Below are 22,069 nucleotides of genomic sequence, written 5' to 3' on the forward strand. Positions count from 1 at the left end.
CAAATACTCCAGTCTCGAGTAGATCCCGTATTCGATGTTTAAGCACTTGACAATCATCCGTTAAATGTCCTACCTCACCTCTGTGGTAATCGCATTTCTTTGATGGATCGTACCTCGCATAGCCGGCTGCATTAGCTCTTTGTGGCTCAGAACTCAGCAAATTCTTCTTCCTCATTACCGCAAGCACTCGAGATAATGTCCCGGGAAGTGGAGTAAACTGGCGAGGTTTGCGTTGCTGGCGTGGGTTCTGCTGGCTTTGTTGCCCATAAGAGGTCGGCTGCTGGGCGGTGAATTGCAACTTCGAGGCCCGAGCTGGTGCCTTCTGTGCATAAGTCATGTTGACTTCGGGGACGGACTCTTTCTCCTTCTTACCGGAAAATCTCTTGTTAGATGCACCCGACTCACCGTACCACCCCTTCTTGAGCTCGGACTCAATTTCCTCTCCCATGGAAATGAGCTCACTAAACGTTCGGACCACCGTAATCGGCATGCGTGAACGGATTGCGTGTGGAAGAGTCGATACAAATATCTTCATCAAATCTCGCTCCGAAGGTTCGGGCATAATCTGTCCCGCCATGTTCCTCCAGCGAGTAGCATACTCCTTTAGAGTTTCGCCTTTCTTCTGTTCAGCTCTCTCTAGATCTTCCCGTGTAATGGTGACATCGAGATTGAACTTAAAATGCTTGACGAAAAGGTTCGCCACCTCTTCCCACGAGTCCTTCTTGTTAATTTGATGGTTAGTATACCACCTCATCGCGGCATCCTTCGGACTTGCTTGGAAAGTTTGGATCATTAGAGGTTCATTAGACATATATCTGCTCATGTGCCCCTGGTATATCTCGATGTGTTGAATTGGGTTTGAGGTGCCATCATACTTATCAAAAGTCGGCATCTTAAATTTTTCAGGCACTTGAACTCGGGCAAAAATGGACGGATCAACGGGCGGAACACTTTGAGTTCCCTCCACTTCTCGCAATCTGCGGTCGAGCTTTGCCAGTAACTTGACATTCTCATCATTTAACAGTGGATGATGAACATGGGCTGGTGGAGATATACTAGTATCGGTCAAAATGACATCATCCAAGTGAAAAGTTGGGTCGGTATCCACTGCATGAGCCTTGTCGGACCGACGACCTTGACGGGTTGGAGGTGGAATCTCTGGCCGAGAGCCAACATTAACTTGCTGCTGCTTGGCCATAAAATCATTCATCATCTTGGACATGGTAGCTGCAACATGTTCGTTCATTGCATTCATGTGTTCTTTCAGCTTTTCATCGATCATGGCCGCAATCTCAGGCTGATTGGCCATCCTTCTCTTTGTCACTGACCGAGTGTTATAAGAATGTGGAGGATCCGTAGTAAATTACCTACAAAAGATAAATACCACAATGAGTATACCAAACACGGATAGTGGGTCGATCCATGACGACATCTAGATGACAACAATGTGTAGACATGCCACTCAAATCCCATTCCATCCATATTTCCGGTTCACTACATTTTTTTTAATTTTCAAAAATTTTTTCAAAAGAGCTCCCTCAATTAGTGACAAAATGTGGAATAAAACATGTGTGAGGCTTTTTCTGATATCTTGGTTCATTTGTCCGAGTCATAAATGGAGAATGGCTCAAATTGACCGGAAAATTTCATAAAACTCACACAATGCTCAAAGATTGAGTGATACACCCATCAATTTAAAACTCTTGTAGAATCCGACAATACTGGGGATCTTATTTCAAAGTACGACGAAATAAAACTAAAAACAAGACTCCTAAACAAAATGTACTAATGAGGAAAAGATAGATTCAAGCCTTCACTTGGCCCGATCTATATACATATGGGTGCCGACGTCATCTCGAAACCGCCTATACTTCTTGGATATCCTCGAAGCTCGTTCCGCAGCTCTTTGGGCTCTTTTCTTGAGGCGCTTAATCTCGGCACGTTGTGTAATCTTCACCGGAACCTGGGGAATCTTCGGCCGTATAGCATCCGGAATCACATGATGATCGATGTACTCCCTTGAAGCATGATACATCTTTTCTCTACCTTTCGGTGGCCTATCTGGTAGCTTCAATTCTGTTGGCTGACAATCCTTCCACACCGAATGGACGAATGCAATAGACTCCTCGTGATCGATGCTATGATCGGAAAAATCTGTCAAGACCGGGTCTTTTAGTAATGCTGGCGGTAGCTTTTTGTAAGGCACCATCTTGTCGGGCTACTGCGGATGGATAGTACTCAATGGCCCCAGTGAAACCCATCAAAGGAATGGGCCCGAACTCTCGGCATGTAATACGAGCTTCTCTAACTTGGAACCAATTAGCATGCCATATGAAACCCCTAAGACTCGGATTTTTCATAAAAACCAACCATTCCGAATAATGATAATCTGGAGCCTTTTCTTGATTTTCTTTAAAACTTAAGATTGGGTTATCCGAAGTACCGGTCTCGGCCAAAGTGAATAGCCTATCACCTCTTTTTATATGGGAAAGGAACCAGATTTGTAATAATTCGGAAGATGCACGTAAAACCTTTTCTTTTCCTTGTATAAATCTAGTGAGAGACAAAAAGGTTTCTGCAAGTGCCGTAGAGACAATATTTTTGCTGGAACAAACCGTCGCACAATGTAGATTACTTGTGGATGAATAGCATTTTTCCGATAAGGGAAGACTATGAACCCAACAAATGTTAGCACAAAAATTTTGCCTATATCATATGAAGATTTAGAAGTTTCAAAGCATTGTTTGAGAAATGAAAAAGGGCAGCCGCCATGGTGTGCTTTCAAGATTTTTCCAACAGTATCTTTTTCTTTGTTTAAGAAATCTGCTAGGCTTGCGATATGATCAAATTCAATCGGTGGATTAATCAAATCCGAATCTAGAGGTTTTCCTATAATCATGCCATATTCTTCCAAAGTCGGAGTGAGCTCATGCTTACCTATGATGAATGTGGTGGTCGCGGGGCACCAGCAATGCGCCAATGCTTGAATAAGACCCGTTCGGACTCGTACTTCTAGCAAGGGGAGCAAACAGCCAATCCTGGGTCGGACAAAACAACGGCCCGTCGCATCAAGTCTGTTGTACCATCGGCTCAACTCTTCCTTAGGGGCGATTATGATCCGGATGCAAGCCATTCCCTCAGTATCTTCTTTAGGGGCGGTTATGATCTGAACGCCGGCCGTTCCCATAGTATATAGACCAAGACCAACAATTGACCTAATTCATGGACCGACCCGAGTAAAAATCAAAAGAAGTAAATTACGAAATAAAGCAAGGAAAAATACTTACTTTATATCGACAATAATGTCAACCACATAGACATGCAGATGAAAAGGTGAAAGTTGACATCTATAGGCTTACAAAATGAAACCACGTAAGTGTATAGATTGAAGCTAAAGGGTTGTAGCTCAATCATGCTACGTGATCCCGGCTAGTCGAGTAGCAACCCGCGATTCGAAAGGTTACGAATCTATCTGCGTGGTTCACGGATGGGTAGCAAATCTCAACTTTGAAAGAAATTTCGGGACATAAGAAGTGCGACTCAAGTTACATGGTGGTAACTAGTGTTGCGCGGACTTTCATAGCTAGATGGGTTTAGCTAGATCATCCCTTCTTAGTACCATCCTAAGTTGTGCATGCCCGAGTCCGGCAGCGGGTTATTCGTGAGTGTGTGCAATGCAAATTTAATTACAACATGCATAACAGTTTACATCAAAACACCACTTCAATAATATACAGAAATTAAATTCCAAACTCCGAGGCACGCAAAACAAGAGGTTAGCCACAACACTCCTCCCCTTATAACTCCCTTACGCAAAAACATTTAACACCTAAAAAATTAGAATCCAATCAAAGTTGCCAAACCGAAAAATTCTTCATGAAAAATCTTTTCGGGCCTAAGTTCACTTATGTTTAAAATTTTGTTTGAAAATTCTAAACATTCTCCCGAGTGGAGTCGCCAAGCTGTCGCGACCTAAAAATCAGGTTTCTAGGCTAATGGATTATCAAGCTAATTATCTAATTAACTTAACTCGGACTCTCTCAAGTCCATACCAAGTCGCAACTTATGGTTCACTATTTAACAAGCAAAAAGATTTTCAAATTGGAGTCGCCACTAATCATTTTATGGTAGGCTGATTAGTCACCTAAATAAAGTATCGGGAGAAATACTTTATTCCTACGAACCGGAGATTCATTGAGTTCGGGAACTTGGTTACGCTAATATTTCTATTAACGCCCTTTCGGTACCTTTCATTTCAATGAAAATTATCTGAGTCGGCAACTTTCAAAGATTGTGATTTAAAGTTCCAAAGGTGTAATTTTTATTTTTTTTTAAATGAATGATGCAATGCAATGCATGAATGTAATTGTATTTTAAGAACACAATTCTAATGACTTGATAAATGATGGCTATCCTAGTACGACATGAATGCGTGATGGTTTTTTTTTTAAAAGTTTTTGAATCCTAATGACATGCAAAGCAACATGAATTCTAACCTACATGTTATGCAAAAATGACATGAATTTAATCTAAATGACGTGTTATATTAGACTAGACTAATCTACTAATTTAAAATGAACGAGCCTTATTCTAAATGACGTATGAATGTGACATGGCATCAATGACTTATCAAATTCATGACATAACGTATAATACGACACGTAAAAAAATAATATGACGAAATGACATGCCGAACTATATGATATGTCAAACTTTGATGACGTGGCAAAATATATTACATGACTAATCAATGCGACATGAAAATGACATAGTGGTTATGCGACTAGGCCTAAACAACGTGCATATGTAAAATGAATGTGTTCAATCTACCTGGATAGAATGTTCTAAACTATATGCAATCTACATGAATGAGATATTTTTGGTGTTTTGAATGGATTTTTTTTATTTTTTTTTTTTTTAACAAATCAAATCATGCATGATCATTTATGAAAATATCTTCCGATTCGAATTAGGTAACGGATTGGATCGAGGAATCAAATCTGATGGTTAAGATTAGATATCTCGATCCCCGTGCCATCGAGACAAATCTCATGGTTGAGATTAGTCCGAATTTGCACGTTGTCGGTAGGGAATCACCCCTTAATTCGAAACGGTTTTCTAAGCCTAAAAGTATATGCTCGAGATATCAATATATGCAATTATCACGTGCTGCAATATCAGTAGATAAAATTTGCCCAACTAAAAATCATCCAAAATTCACATGAAAAATAAGAAATAAAATCTGAGTGGATCGGATTCTTACCTACTTGGAAAACAATTCCAAATTTATCGCTCCCCACTTGAGCGAGAGAATTTGCAGATGAGATCAATTTTCGTTGACATTTCGCTCGGCTTGGGAATTGCCGCTCGGTTTGGGAATCATGCAGACTTGGAGCAACGGCTTGGCAAGGCTTGCTCACAGGGGACACTAGTAGCAGCTCCGCGGATGTGTTATGGCGGCGTCGACGACGGGACACCTTGGTAACCAGAGGCAATGATGGCGTCAGACAACGACGATGAAGATGAGAGGTCGTGATCGTGATGGTTCACTGAATTAGCACGCGAATATCGCAGCGTTGGTGATTGTTATCAGGACTCGTAGCTACTATGGATGATTTGGAGATAGGTGGCATGGAAGATGAGGGAAAGCACTCAAGTGTAGACTGACTCTTTTTCCTTCACGACAAAACATGGACTCTGATTAAAAAAAAAAAAAAACTCTCGAACGGTAGAGCTTTAGAAAATTCCAATCCCATCTTTCACATGTGTGTTTTTGACGTCAAAATTCTGACGTGAATTGTGGATGAAGGACCCGTGAACTCTCTCCCTCCCTCTCTATCCTTTTTCTGCTCTCTCGTCCCCCTCAGTCTAGACCTCACTCTTCTTGGACGAAGCCTTTGACTTCATTTCAACGAAGCCTTCCTCACTTTAATCCACTATCATCCTGTGAAGCTCCCCACTTTCTTTTTTCAACGAAGCCCCCCCCCTCTGCACAATAATGCTCTCCAGTCCCGATTGAAGAAGGACGTGAGTTCCTTTTATAGACAAAGACAGCTTGAGCTTTTTTTTTTTCAAAAACAGATCAGATTTCTCTATGTATCTCCTAAAGTACAAAGCTGTTGGAGCTGTTTTGATATGTGAGGATTTTCCGAGAATTTCGTGCTTTCACCTTGCAATCTGTTCGGTTTTCTTTTTCGTATCTTTTGGGATTTGGACGTGTGAAAACCTCCCCCGCTTTGCAAGTTGAAATCTATTCTGTTTAAGATCTATTCTGGAGAAATCAATTCTGGTTCACCAAATCTCCCCTTCTCTAACTTATATCACTTTGATGGCGACAAGTTCTGACATTCTTCTATCTCTAGCCTTATAAACAACACCATATGAACCTTAGAAGATATCCTACTGGCCAACCTAGCCCCTGCATGTCCCTGCGAAGAAAAGGATTCACTTCCTTTGGTTGAATCCTTTCAAAACTATCACCACCAGTCCTCCTCACTACCGTCCCGCTAATGGAGTTCCTATCATTCAGTTTCACCACGGACGTCAAGAAACCTTCGACATTGTCCTTCTCGTTGTCATCTTCGAAACGTAATGCATAAAATAAACTATCCTATATGAAAAATGATTTGAATATTTTTTCTAGGGACTAAAGTTAGTCCCTAATTTTTATGCAAAAATTCATGACTAAAGAGAATAGCCAAAATTTAGGTGTCAACAGAGTGTTGTTGTTTGTAGATACATCTCGAGTTTTATATCGATGTTCAATTGAACTTTATTGAATCTTCGATGCCATCCTAGTTGATATGCTTCGCGACGTGCTCCGATGCTCCTCAACAACTTTTGCTTTTGTGGTTATGTTTGTATGTTAAATTGGAAAAAGTTTCACTCGACTTAGATGTTAAAATCCACTGTTAATAGAGAACACGGTTTGTAGCATTGGTTGTCCGTATGTTGATACGCCGATGGACGTGACGATGGGTTTAAATTAAGTTAAATACCACAAAAACACAAAAATTGGTATGCATGTGTTAAATTTACCATAAATTATTTTTTGGATCTTCAAAAACTTTAAATTGATACACATGTGATAAATTTACCTCAATCTAATTTTCGGGTCACTAAAAATCTCAAATTGGTACACGGGTAACACATTTACCTTTCGTTAGCTTCCATCAAATTTTACCTTGAAATCGGTGAGCTAGATAACACATGACAATAACTCAGTTGAAGTTGTAAATTCACGTGAAAATTCATAACTCTCTCTCTCTCTCTATTAACAAAGTTCATCGGAAAACGATGTAGGGTTTGTCGTGCTTGGAGGAAGACAAAAATTGAGCCCTATTTATTTTCAAACGAAGGTTAATTAAAGAAACAAAGAGAGATTCATGGATTTCCAGTGCACTTGCCATGTCAACTGAGTTGTTTTCAAGTATCATCCAATTCAATAATTTCACGGTAAAATTTGACGGAAAAACTAACGAAAGGTACATGTGTCATGCTTGTACACGGTTTGGAATTTTTGGTGACTCAAAAAATTAATTCCAAATAAATTTGTCAGATGTGTACAAGTTTTGAGATTTTTCTTACTATGAACCCTAAAATTAAATAAAATAAAAGGTTGGTCATCAATCGAGTAGCCGCGTTGACTGTTTGGAACCTTAAAATTAGATAAAAGAAAAGGTTGGTCATGAGTCGAGCAGCTACGTTGGCTGTTTGTGTAGGATTTTCAGCGATTGTCAGTGAGATAAGATTGACATTGACCTTACGTCGTAGATTGCAACGTAGAGATGTTGTTATCTCGAGTCTCGCGTTTGTTGGCCTAGCACCAAAAAAAAAAAAAATTCAACTCTAATATCCGTCTTAATTATATTTAAATTATTTTTTATCTCATAAAAAATTTATAACTTTTGTTTTGTCCCAATTCTACATGTTTAATATAAAAAAAAATCATCATTTTAACATTTATCCTAATTATATAAAAAATCCTATAAAAAAAACTTCCAATTTTTACTTTTCTCCCGTTCTACTGCCGTCGACTTTCCGTCCATAATCACTATTAATTTATCTTAAGTGACTCAAATTTCTCGGCGAACTTATTAATGAATCTTCGAAATTAAAAAATAGCAAGTTTCCTAGACGATGATATTTGATATTGTTTGTCCAAATAATCAAATCTTCACGTCTAACCATTATCTGGTTTGTTGATGCTGGGAAGAATCCAAAACGCACCGTCTTGAGTGGCTCTGTATCTCCCAACAATGAGTGGGGGAAGCAGACAACAAAAAGAGAAGCCGAGATTTTTTCAAGCCGGTTTCTTTGAGATGTAATTCATTAACAACGTGAAAATGTCACATATGATTAACTTACTGCGATTATGGAGGGAATATTAAAGGTGATAGAATTGAGATAAAAATAAAAATTGAGAGTTTTTTGTGGGATAATTTTTTTGGATATAATTGAAACAGATACTAAAGTTAAGAGTTTATTTCGGGTATTATGTTGGTAGAATTGAAACAAAAGTAAAAGTGAAATGTTTTTTATGAGATAGAAAAAAAAATTAATATAATTGGGACATATGCTAAAGTTGAAGATTTTTTTTTGTATGGAGGTCACGTTTTTTTTTTTTTTGTTTGACCACATTTTTTATGGTGTTACCACATCACACGTAGCGCACATTTGGGAGGCGACACGTGTAGTGCCAACCTTAAAATCTCTGAGAATGTGTGAAAAACGTGCAGTGCAAGATTCGCCACTTTTTATGACCAAAAAAAGAAGTTTCGAGATTTTCTGTCTGAATACACAAACACAAGATTGCTAATCACGCACTCCATGATTTGTTTGTGAAAAATAGAGAAAAATTCCTAAGCTAATTTCCACGACGAGGGTTGGGCATCTAATCACATTATCGGACCTCGCCACATCTGGTCCCGTTGGTATCATACATTGCCATCAATATCAACTACTCGTCCGATCGTTTCGAGTCATTGTGATCGCCATTTCTTCGGTGAATATATTTAAGAGGACCTAATACACGTACTAAAGTGAATTTGAACCGCCTGACTTAATAGGATTCACACGAGATCCGCGTAAAATCCACATTGTTTATACTGTCCGGATTCGATTTACCACGTATACTACCCTCAAGTAATAAACTTTCCATCATTTTGAGCCACTCGAAGCTGCAATATCCCATATATATATTATGGTGATTAGGAGTTGTTGGGAGACTGGCTTCCCTTAAAGAGGCCGAACCATGGGAGGGACCTTCGGGCTTTTCAGCTTAGCCCAGGTCCACGACACGTTTTGAAATAACTATTCTACCCAACCGAGCTCGTATTCATGCAATGCTGAGCAATTAATTATATTTAATGAAAAACGCCTTCTTCTTTTTTTTATGAACAAGTCAGTTGATGATTTCTAGTGATTCACAATTTGTAAGGTAATGACAAGTTAAACATCACGAACAGACTGTGAAATTTATAATTTTTTTAAATTGAATTTATTCTTGTAACAATATCATAGACGTATAATTGCGGTTACCTTTAAATGTTTTGTGGAAAATGTGATAAGTTACTAACTGTATCTTTCTGTGGACTATATAAACTTTCGTTCCGTAACTTGTCTAAAATAGAAGCATAAGCTAGACGATTTGAAGTGAACTATAGAGCATAAATCAACCTCGTGATTAAGAAAATTCTATTACAATTTATAGACCAATCGAGGTTTTTTGAGATGGAGCATAAATTGAGAAATCAAACCTGTAATATCAAACTTTCAAATCGAGCCTTGGACCACTGTACCAACCACCATGATCGTACTTGTCTTTTCTCTTTTTATTTTGTGGATTTTTTTGTTTTTTGAAAGATGAGATGTGTCGTTAACCAATGAAATTACGTTTGGATGCTCTTGGAACATGATGCCAAGTAAACCATTAGATTGTTCACTCGATTGCGAGCACCGTAGTGAACAAACCTACTTTCTTTCGTAACTCAATACTCGAAACAATTACCTTTTTGTAAATTCACGTCTCTCATTTGGGGTTGCTTATTTGACCTAATTACCTACTCAAGGCGAGCTTTTGCTCGGTCTTAAAAAACACCGCCCTAAGTCCGCGTGATAAGAATAGGCGGTAAAGACAAATGACTCCCACGCAAATGAAATGCGAGTCGTGAAAGATTGGAACATAAAAGCACAAAACACGAGCTAGACATATTACAAACGAGAGGCCTTTTGAGCTTTTATCCTTGTGAGATGAGAACTACCAAAAAAGGTGGGCAAGTTTTAGGAAAATTGCAATCTTTGGTCAGTGATTTGTCCGCGTCTTGGGAAGTTTGTCTCGTGCTTAAAAATTGTGACAGAAAAAGACAAAGTAGATCGTTCAGTGACCGTTTCAAATTCGAATTCGAAAAGAGCAGCCCGGCTCTCAGTGACAGGGCTGTGACCTTTTCTACCCCAGGCTTCCCTCCGCCTTTGAGGCTTGGACCCACCCGCAGCGACCATCTTATTCGTCCGTGACGGGAGCGACGCTCAACGCCGTGGACGTGGAGAAACATCGCTCCTGCGGGCCCCACTCCCCTACGCTCCTCCCCCAACGATTCCCGAGCCCCGATGGACGGCCAGGATGTCCCCCGCAATTCAAAATCTCCCCGCCTAAGGCGCACGATGAGATCAATTATTAAAATCACATTTCAAAAGAGCGCACACACTCTCACTCTCTCTCTCTCTCTCTCGCTCTGCGTGTGCGACGAATAAAAACCTCCCGAAACCCTTTTTTTTACGAGATTTGCCAAAAAAGAAAAACAGAAAAATAGAATCGAGAAAAGTTTCTCAACCTCTCTCTCCTTCTCTCCTTCCTTTCGGCAAAAGAGGCGGTGATCGATTCGGGGAGCAGAGGAGGGGTTGCAGAGCGAGAGCGAGAGAGAGAGAATTGAACTGGGTCTCGCTCGAAATGTCCACCCAGAACCGGCGTTCCTCCTTCTCGTCGTCCACGACGTCCTCCCTCGCCAAGCGACACGCCTCCTCCTCCTCCTCCTCGGAGAACGCGGGGAAAGTCGCGCCCGTCCCCTCGCACTTGGCCAAGAAGCGAGCGCCTCTCGCTAACTTGACCAACCTCAGGGGCGGCGTCGTCAGCGATGCCAATTCCCGAAGCTCGTCCGCACCATCCACTTTGGTGGGCCTCCTTTTTTCTTTCTTTTCGTCTTTGGCTTCGTCTGCCCTTTTTCCATTTGAGATCGCTCTGTTGTTGCCTTGCCTTCTGTTTGGCGGTTGGAGAAATGCGGGACACGGAAGACGGTGCGGAATTAGGATTTCTGTTCTCGACGAACCTCAGAATATTCTGACGTGTTTCTTTCTTTTTTTTTTAAACTTGTTTGTGCTCATAAGGGTCTCTTCGCGATGCGTTTTTTCTCGTTCAATTTTCTTGGATGGTCGATGGCCGGGTGTCTAGGGTTGGTGTATCATGCAGCTAAGAGATGGAAAGCTTTGCAAAGATTAAGTTTCTTGAGGCTTTAGCTTCCGTCTCGAGAACGTACATGATCATATTTCCATTTTCCCGAGAACCATCATTTTGCGCTAATGATCCAGTTGATTCTCTGATAGACCGGTGCAGTAGCTGTTCCAGTTCTGCTCGTAAGGAGTCGTGCTTAACAATCTAAATTAACAGATCTTCTAAAGTGGTTTGGTTTAGTAATTCTCGAGTAGTTGCATATACTGTTCTCGTGGTATCCCATTGCAGATGTTGATTGATGTTTCGAAATGTGGGCACAATTTAGAGGGATTCCTTGTGCGTTTTTCGAGAAATTCCTAGGACTGCCTGAATGCCTAGGAACTGTAGGAAGTCTTATGCAATTGCAGTCTCGTATGTCTCTATTCGGTATTTGACCATAGTATGTCTGTTGAATCCGGTCTAACATTGTGTTTAAATTCTTTATGGAAAAGATGGGCTGAGTTTTGATTTTTGAAGGTGGCTAATGTAACAAAACTGGCAAAGGTGAGGAAGGGATCTTCTACTTCCAGCTCAAACATGGGCCTCTCAGGAAGTACTTTACCGAGATATGCTAGCACGAAACCGAGTGGAGTTCTTCCTAGTGTTAATCCTTCCATTCCAAGAATAGAGGTCTCTGTTGATCCCGTACCATGCAGCATGGTTGTTTCACCCAGTAGATCAGATGTACAATCTGTTTCAATGGATGAGAGCATGTCCACCTGCGAGTCTTTCAAGAGTCCTGAAGTTGAGTACATCGACAATGATGACGTTCCGGCGGTTGATTCTATTGACAGGAAGACATTTAGCAATCTTTATATCTCAGATAGTGCAGCAAAAGCAGGTAAAATTTAGTGTGCTTTTCATGCGTTGTTCTATGGTTCATACTATCTTACAAGTCAGATTGACGTTAATTCATTGGAGACTCATGATTGGCCAGTGGTTACAATTTGCGAGAGAGATGCACTCATGGAGATGGAAACGGATGAGAAGATTGTCAATGTTGATAACAAGTACTCAGATCCACAACTCTGTGCAACCATTGCTTGTGACATTTACCAGCACTTGCGTGCATCCGAGGTCCAGCATTTTTTTCTATATCGTTCTATTTGCCTTCTATGAGTTTCACTTCCTCATGTCGGATCTATGGTTTGAATAATAGGGTACATAATCAGCTCAAGTCAAGTTGGTATGGAGTCCAATTTAGAGAGACAGAGTGGCCTAGGGCATTAGTTACTCTTTTTCACCGCTCTCCCCTCAAGAACAAATAGAGTTATGCTACCTTTTAAAGCTAGACGATCTCATTGTACAGTTTGCACTAAGTTGAGTGTTGAGGTTCTTGGCAATCCTGATGCCGCTGACGAATAATGGGACAAATTAATGGGATGGGGTATGCTAGATCATTTTTGTTTGAAAACAATGGAATCTGATTTTGCCTTTCCATAATTTTTGAATGTTTCCGATGTAAGCAGATGGTTTATGATGACTATTTGATACGTCATTTCATTCACATGGAAATTCAGAAACAGACATTTGTTTCCACAGGCTATGTAACATACTAAATCAATGTTTGGAAATAAAAAGGTAACTGATAGATACCAAACCTTATTATGCCTGGGCCTATCGCTAGACAGAATCCTGTTGACTTTGGATTTCGTTTGTCTCCAAGTTGGCTGTGCATACCAAAGTTTTCGAGGTTATATACAAAAATCAATGGCATATTAGGATTCTCTATCATAATATTCATTCAGTTTGCATATTTTGCAGGCAAAGAAGAGGCCTTCCACTGATTTTATGGGTAAGGTACAAAAGGATATAACTGCCAGCATGCGTGCCATACTAATTGATTGGCTTGTGGAGGTAATCGTGGCATTTAATTTATCCTGGCTTAGAGTAAGTTCCTAGCTTTGATACATGGAGGCTGAAGTTCCAGGTTGTATTGCAGGTGGCTGAAGAATACAGGCTCGTACCTGATACATTGTACCTGACTGTTAACTACATAGATCGGTATCTTTCAGGAAATGTGATGAATAGACAACGTCTCCAGTTGCTTGGTGTTGCTTGCATGATGATTGCTGCGTAAGAAACAGATTTCTGAATTACAAGCATTTATCTTTTCCGAGTGTTGCCGAGGATCTTCTTGTAGTGCCAAAATATTAAGTACACATTCTTATCATGGACAGAAAGTACGAGGAGATCTGTGCACCTCAGGTAGAAGAGTTCTGCTACATTACCGACAATACATACTTCAAGGAGGAGGTTTGCATCTGAAATTTTGGCGCAGTAGGCGCTAGATAAGATTTTCCCTGTTTCTATTCTTATGACTTTTATTAATGCAGTGGAGCTTAATGTATATGTAGGTATTGCAAATGGAATCTTCTGTGTTGAATTACTTGAAGTTTGAATTGACCGCCCCCACTGTCAAGTGCTTTTTAAGGTATGTTCGTGCTAATTATACTTGCCATAGTTTTCTTTTTCGCATTGCTTCATGAGGTGGTGACTGTTTGTTCGGCAATGCGATGTAGACGATTTGTTCGTGCGGCTCAAGGGGTGAATGAGGTATCCATCTTCAGCTTTCTGCATCAACTTAATCTCATGTCATTTAACTGTATTCACTGTTGTGCAATACATTTGCTTCTGCTATTGTGCTTACAAATTTTGTATTTTTTTAACTTCTGATGCTTTGATAAATTATTTTAAATAAAGAGCAGTTACGCCATCAACAGCTAAATCGATGGCACTCGCCTTCTTTCAGCATTGAATCAGTAACTTTCTTCACCTTTCCCACCTCTCCTTTCTGCTTCTAAGCAGAATAGCTCTCTTGCCGCTGCTAGTCTCTTGTTAGTAGTAATAGCGGTAGGTGGGAACTCTTTTGAAAGAAGAGACGATTTGGTCTCAATCAAAGAGAAAAGAGCCTATTTGAAAGTTCCTTGCCTTAGACTTCGAGTTGACAGAGAGGAAAGGCAGAACTCTTGGCCTTACGTGACGAGGGCTCTAGGAACACTATTATTCTTATGAACTAAAAAATCTACACTATAGGCTCTTGTTGGTTAGTATTAGGAATGTGTGATCTTAATGCTAATGAGACTCGGTATTTCTGGCTTTGCTATTTTCCATTTCCAGGTTCCATCTTTGCAGTTGGAGTGCATGGCCAACTATATTGCAGAACTCTCTTTACTAGAGTACAATATGCTTTGTTATGCTCCTTCTCTTGTAGCTGCATCAGCTATATTTCTGGCCAAATTCATAATTACCCCTTCGAAGAGACCATGGGTATGACCCTAACTGTGTGAATAACTTCCCTTCATTTATCTGGAGTGAACTAACAATCAGCAGGAAATTGGTCTGACATTATCTTTTCATCTCTTATGAACTGGGTACGAAGTTAGCTCAGGTTACTTATGCGATTTTGTGCAGGACCCAACATTGCAGCATTACACTCTCTACCGGCCTTCCGATATGGGAAACTGTGTCAGGGATCTGCATCGGCTGTGTTTGAACAGCCATGGTTCGACCTTACCGGCAATCAGGGAGAAGTACAGCCAGCATAAGGTGAACGAGCAAGACTTACTTGTCATCTCTTTGTTCTGAAAATGTGGACTTTTAATGTTGTCATGCTAAATGAAAGCATTAGTATGGTTTTTCAACTTATATGTGGGTTTCTGTTTTCAGTACAAATACGTGGCGAAGAAGTATTGCCCTCCCTCGATACCTCTGGAGTTTCTCCACAATCATGTCTATTAGCCATGACGACACTGTGCTCCAATGCTCTGTTGGAACCTCTCCTTCCCGTTGCTCAATGGCAACTCTTAAGCACGTTTGCCCTATCACCATTGGTCGTCGAAGAGAGTTGATCCTCTATTCACTTCCTAAGATTTTAGGATTTGTCTCTTTCCCCACTCTTTGTCGCAGAAATGTAAATCCCCCCCTCCTCTCTTTCAAGTTCTGTCATTTCATTTTTCGCCGCTGATGATGTTGTACTCTGGTGCACGCAGTTGATTTTTCCCCGGCTGCATGGGTCGTATGGAGGATTAGTAGCTTCTTTGTGATGAAATATTGTGGCAGATTATTTTTTTTTCCTTTTCGTTCTGCTTTGGTGCTGTTATCTCCTCCATATAGTTAGCTCACTTCTGCGCAGAAGTTGGCGATGACATATGTGCTTGGTAACTGTGAATAGCTTAATCCTCTTGATTTGACCTGTTCATGCACAAAGAGGGAACGTGACTATGTCAAGACCTCTCTCAATTCCCATTTGCTGCAGAGCACACTCTCTGTTCTAGTAGTGAAGGCTCTTGGTTATCAAGCGATATCTCTCTTAACAAGTAAAATTAGAGTACCCGAACCAGTCTATAAATTAAAAATTCTATGCAGTGTATACCGCAAATTAACATTTGAAGGAACAGCTTATATTTGATGTTCAGCGAGAATATTTGACTATAGATTTCATTATATCCCATCTCTTTAAACTTCGGTACTAGAAGCTATTCCTAACCAAACACAATGACCCCATATCATGACTCTGAACTTATCAGTACACATTCAGATGATTCACCAGCATATCTACCGATCCTTTGATTCAAATATGTCAAAATCTTGGGCGCCAAATACATGCAAGACTCGCTCCGGATCAATGCTTCCACCTAACAAAGATGACTACAAGATCTACAAAAGTAGATGGAAATTGATGATCCATTTAGTCAAAAGAGTAGGACAATTTTTCTGTGTTTCAGGTCAGTTCAATACGGCTTGTCAATAAAGCTACCTACATTTGGACCACCTTAGCAGATTCTTTTAATGATGTAACATGTTTGAGCACTAATATTCATATCTTATAGCATTACTAGGAGAAGTCACCTTATAAAGCGCCTTAAATGCACATTGCTTTTATTTGCAGAAAAAATGAAACTAATAATCCCTAAACATTGACTCGATGGGTAACGTCATCATTGGAATTTTGATTCGTTCAATGTAATTGTTCAATGTCAACTTTTTGTTTGATCAATCAAGTGAGAGAAGTCACTGCAAATCTCAAAATTATTGCGAAATGTGCAATCTAGCTCATAAACTATTGCAAAACGTGCAATTTAGTCCCTAAAATTTTATTTTGTTCAATCTAGTCTCTTAATTTTCGATGACAAAATTAAATAAGTCCTTTGGTAGTATTCGCACTTTTTAATAATTACAATATTCCCCTTATTTTAGAATGTCTTTTCAATTCATTTCATTTCCTAAGTCCACAAAAATATGCTATGTTTTAGTATCTTTTTACCACTTTGGTTTTTTAAACATCATAACTATTCCATTGAACTCTTTACACCCCCCCCAAAAAAAACACTATTCCATTGAACTGTATTTCAGCTTATAATCTATAAATAACCTAATTTAGAATTTATCTGAGTTGATATTTCCTGCTAGTTTAAGTGTAGGTGATTTCTAGGATATCTAGAAACAATATTAATTCATCTAAAGATTCTCTTATTTCCATTAGTCTAACTCTCGTTCATATTTTTTGTTATAAACCATTTCAAACTTCTTTATTTCATTTTTTCGTAATTAAAATTAGTCAATTCTTGCGTTTTCAAGCTCTACAATTAATGATCCAAAAAAATAAAAAAAAATTCGCAGAAATAAAACGCGCAGATTTACCCTAAATAATAAATAGAAGCACAAACAAGATGTAGATCAATATAAGCACGATTTTTTACGGATAAATTAGTATTGTTTATAGATATCCGTATGAAAATACTTAGAATTAAAATATCAGAAAATATTCAACCAGATATAACTCTGAATGAGGTTACACTTTACTATTATAGAGATTATAAACTAAAATATTCTTAAATGAAACCATCATAATATTTGTAAGACAGAAAAATAACAAAAGCTTCATATGTTTGTTTTGTAGAAATATATTGGAATGGAAAGTGTCCTAAAATTTTGTCAATCGTATGAAAACTTGTGAATAAGACATACTAATTGACTTAATTTATCATGGATGGAATGTTGAGGAATTAGATTGAACATATCGAAAATTTAGGGATTAAGTTGCACGCTTCGCAACAATTCAGGACTAGATTGCATGTTCAACAAAAAGTTTGAGGACTTGTGACTTCTGATCAAACAAAAACGCAATATCGAATATTTAGGAATGGTTCAAGTGCCCACTCAAGAACGAAATTTTACACCACATTGAACGAACTGAAGATCCAAAAATGAGATTTCACATTATATGTGTTACTGAAATTTCACATTATATAGGTTACTAATGTCATTTTCCCTTATTGAAACAACTGCTGCATCTCCCACCCTCATACAACTGCAGGTGCCACTGTTCTGCCACTTGATTCCTCTTCCGCGTCCGCCACACCCAGCTTGTTTCCGCCCTCTTCTGCTCCGCCATTCTATGCCACGCTGACTTCGGCTGCCGTCGGGGCCACATTCTTGTCGACTTCATCCGCCTTCTTCTCGCAGTCCCTCAGGAGTTCATGAATCCTCGAGGCTAGGCTCGTTTTAGCTTGAGGAGATACCCCGTGCTTGCCAATCATGGACTCCAATACCGCCTCCGAGAGCGGCTTGTTCTCTATCACTGTGTTCGAGGCTTCAGGAATGGATCCGTCTTCGGAGAAGGCAATCTGTAACCCAGAGGAGGAAAAGGAAATGATATATAAAGTTACATTATGGCTCAAAGTTGCTACTTGTTTTAGATTTGGCAACGATCAAAGATAGGACAGCCGAGTCACTACTAAGCAAACAGTTTTGATGCACTCAGATTTTCGTATTCGTAAAACTTGGTCGGAGTTTCAGCATCCTCACTAACCGTCAGTGACCCGTTTGGCAATTGCGTGAATAGGATCGAGGCTCCGGGTGGGAAGGATTTGTCCTTGAAAGCCTCACGGAATTTCTCAACCGCAGCAGCCTCGGCGTCGGTGTAAGATCCGACGGATTGCCAGTACTTGACGCAGTTCTCGGTGACCTTCTCCGCATACTGAGCTCCCGTCAACGGCAATATCATGGTCACACGAGAGAACTTCTCGAACGGACCTGTGTGAATTTGCCACAACGATCATTCATCCCGATCCAAACTTAAACAAATGACAACGAAAACAGAGCCAAAAACTGATTCCTAAGTGTAAGCTGTGCAAAGAGGGAAGACGGTCGTAGTCTCCTTCGTAATGAATCAGCTATGAGTACGAGAGCGAATTCAGTGTTAAACGTCAACTTATCTAGCATTATTGAATGGTGAAACTGGAACTAATTCTAATCTGCAACTTAAAGTACAGTATGAAAAACTCCTCTCTGTTTCCCACACAGAACAGTTAGTTTGTTCCTTCTTCGTCTCGTATAGAGGAAGGGATAACGACATAAATGGCTCCTGAACTTTGACCAAATATAAAATGTGGTCCCTACAATTTTATTTTATTCAATATGGTGCCTGGACTTTTTGGTACGTCTATATAAATGTTCAATATTATCCTTCCACTATTTCAAGTTTAGGGACAACATTGAACATTTTCATATAGTTTAGCGATTAAATCATATACATACCAAAAGGTCAGGAACCACAATGAACAAATTAAAATCTCAGGGACGCTACTACACATTGGGCTAAACTTTAGGAAACACATTGACCAAATTAAAAATTCAGGTTAGGGAACTACGAAACCGAAATCAAAGTAACAAAAACTAAAATCGAAGCAAGCTTAACGAAACCAAAGTGAACATTGCAGAACGGAAGGGGAACCAAAGAGTTAGATATCCATCTCGCGATAGGTTGGATGGACAGAGGACTAAATCGAAACGTCCCCTGCACGACACAAGAATGACAGATGAAAGAAGAGAAGGTCCTCCTACGCCTTGTGTATCCCCAGCAAGGTTTACATGACGATCGTAAGGCCGACAAAGCTTTCTTGCACGGAATCATGGACAACCAAACCATCCATCGGTGCATGCCTGTGCGTCAATCACATACAGATGGTCTAGCACAGTGTAGATCAGCATCTTGAGAACGGGGTAACACGGGCAACCGACCCATGGGACTGAGATCCGGTTTATGGTCCAGCTCAGACCAGACCAAGAACCAGATCGAGCCGGTATCGACAGGTCGGGTCCGGTCATGCACTCGCTTAAGCAACTGGGTAATTAGGCTACAATTATATTACACATCAGTTTGTTCGATCATTAAGTTCCTTTACTATCGGTTTTAATTTAAAAGATTAAAGGTAAAAGAGAAATGGTTCATATATTCATATGTTGTTTTCAAAGTTCCCTGCATGGTAGACAGTTCAACGGTAGCTATACATTGTTCTTAAGATTTTCTATAGCAATTAACATATTGTACTTGGAGATTGATTATCTCTTGGTAGGGGTGGTAAAATAGGTCAACTCACATTTAAAAATATGGGTCATAAAGGAATTATTTAATAAACTGAAAGAGTCTAGGTCAATGATTCGGGTTAACTATTTCAAGTGAGTCATAAAAATATTTTTTGATTTTAATTTTTATTCTTTATTTTGATTTTTTTCTTTTGTTTCCTTTTTTTTTTCTTCTGGACGAGTCCGACCATGGCCCTCGCCTGTGATTGGCAAGGGTCGGGCGGCCATCCTGTGGCACTTTGAAATACAAAGAAAAAGAAATAAAAAAATGAAAAGGAAAAAATAAAAATAAAAGAACTCTGATTTTTTATTACTTTATTTCTATTTTTGTTTCTTTAAATATTTGTAAAAATTGTCTATAATGTTTTAATAATATAATTTTTTTTAATTACTCACAAGTTTTGCTAAATTAGATTAAATATGAAAATTTGTTTAGATAATATGAGTCGCGTTTAGTAAGAGTTGGTATATGTGTTAGATTTATACAACATAAAAATAGACTAAAACGAATTAAATGAAATATTCAATCCGGCTCAAACTCGAACCCAACCAATACCTCTGTCTCTTGGAAATGTTAAAAAAATGAAAAACAGAGGAAAAAAAAGCTGACGTCGCGTGAGGTGGAACCAAAGGCGACAAAGTCAACTCGCCATTAGGTCTGCACGAGAAACGGGACTTCCATACCTTAGGAAAAAAATACTTGTGGGAACCACGAGTGCGATGGACGGGCAGATCAGAATTTGCTCCGACACCGCGAGAGGATCCGGCGCATCATCGTCGGATCCGCTCAATTGAAAAAAAAGAACTCAGCCCATCGTCGGAAATTTTGAAAAGTCAAGAACTTTTGCAGATGATTGCAGGAAATAGTTAGCTCGATCGCGCCGCGCCGGCGAGTGGGGACACTGACCTGTGACGATGTCTCTGAAGAACTCGACGGAGTCGGCCAGCTCCTCCGCGCTCTTGCCGCTCCACTTGGCGGCGAGCGACGGCAGCGCCGCGTCCTCCAAGTAGACGCCGATCGCCGTGAACTTGATGAACTTCCCCTGGATCTCCAGACCTCTCTCTCCTGCACCCATCCCCCCGACCGAACAAAAATATGATTTTCCTTTCCCTTTTCAGAACGAGATATAGAAACATCAACGAGGGGGCAAAACCAGAAATCTGATGGAGCACCTGCGCCGCCGAGGAAGAAGGTCTTGGAGGAGCCAGGCGGCTTGACGGACGGCGGGAACTTCACGGACTCGACCTGGACCTCGCTGACGGCGGCGGAAGGAGGTGGTGTCATCGTTTGCTAGCTACTGATTCGGTGAGGTCTTGCACTGTCGACGGAGGAGCGAGAGGACGCGAATTTTGAGCGAGAGCGAGCGGACGTGGTGTGGGAAGTAGTGAGCTTGGGGGGCTCTATTAATGGATGGAGCGCGAGCGAGAGGGAGAGGGACGGAGGGTAGATACTGTCCACGTGCGTCGGTTCGGATCTCGCCATCCCCATCCACCACCCTTTGACCCCGATGCATGTGGAACGTCAGATTCAATAAATTTTATCAAGAGATCAATGATCTAACGGATCGCATTTGCCGACCCCATCTGAATCGCGTGCGCCTCCGCCTCACGTGACTCGCTCTGATCGATACTCACCCTTCATGGACGAACCTTGCGGAGGCGAGTTACATCTGAGTTCAACTTAAACACGAACCTTACCTTGGAACCATGTTACTCTACGATCTTGTGTTTCTTAGTTTTTCGCCCTAATGGTGCGACCCAACGCCCGTGGGCCGTTGATTTCAACGAATCCTTGACGAGTTCATGTGATCTGACGGCTCACGTTTATTTTGGCTTGCACGAGAATTTAAAAGATCAACGCTGACTTTCGGATGACATTAACATGTCGATATCTATATGTTTTTTTTGTTGTTGTTAGAACAAGAAGTAAATCGATATCTATATGTTTCCGGAAAGGGTTTGGATAATTCCATTTAACTAGATATTAAATTTCAAATCCAAAAAAGGTAAAAGATCAATGGCACTCCAATTCGAGCATAGTTCATGATCAATAAGATTAAAATGATATGTAAGACCCGAATTCACTATGTTTCACAAGCTCCAATCAATATTATTTATGGTGGATTGTATTTGGCAAGAAGCTATTCATAATTTCATGTATAATGAGAGCTTTCAGAAAAGAAGAGAACTTGTTTGTGAGCTTCCGATATAATT

At 40.1% G+C, this 22,069-nt stretch overlaps 2 protein-coding genes across 3 annotated transcripts; one reads left to right on the forward strand and one right to left on the reverse strand.

Annotated features, from left to right (window-relative positions):
• Positions 1-10,832: 10,832 nt before the first annotated feature.
• On the forward strand, positions 10,833-15,536 carry LOC115738626 (cyclin-A1-1). Of its 2 annotated transcripts, none has more exons than XM_030671309.2 (11): positions 10,833-11,170; positions 11,963-12,326; positions 12,426-12,562; positions 13,250-13,342; positions 13,428-13,561; positions 13,666-13,741; positions 13,843-13,919; positions 14,008-14,041; positions 14,606-14,755; positions 14,900-15,034; positions 15,155-15,536. In XM_030671309.2, exons 1-11 carry the CDS (start codon positions 10,949-10,951, stop codon positions 15,224-15,226), a joined length of 1,494 nt encoding a protein of 497 aa, XP_030527169.1. In that variant the 5' UTR covers positions 10,833-10,948; the 3' UTR covers positions 15,227-15,536. The 2 variants fall into 2 exon arrangements, with proteins under 2 accessions (XP_030527169.1, XP_030527160.1); XM_030671300.2 differs by having other exon boundaries at positions 10,834-11,170; positions 12,423-12,562.
• Positions 15,537-17,508: 1,972 nt separating this feature from the next.
• LOC115736770 (chalcone--flavanone isomerase) lies at positions 17,509-21,247 on the reverse strand. The gene is made up of 4 exons (XM_030668616.2): positions 21,029-21,247; positions 20,763-20,921; positions 18,300-18,523; positions 17,509-18,114 (listed from the first exon to the last, which is right to left on the reverse strand). The coding sequence occupies exons 1-4, from the start codon at positions 21,138-21,140 to the stop codon at positions 17,884-17,886; spliced, it is 726 nt and encodes a 241-aa protein (XP_030524476.1). The 5' UTR covers positions 21,141-21,247; the 3' UTR covers positions 17,509-17,883.
• Positions 21,248-22,069: the final 822 nt, after the last annotated feature.

The sequence above is a fragment of the Rhodamnia argentea genome, chromosome 2, assembly GCF_020921035.1.
Source record: "Rhodamnia argentea isolate NSW1041297 chromosome 2, ASM2092103v1, whole genome shotgun sequence".
Classification (NCBI taxonomy): Eukaryota; Viridiplantae; Streptophyta; class Magnoliopsida; order Myrtales; family Myrtaceae; genus Rhodamnia; species Rhodamnia argentea.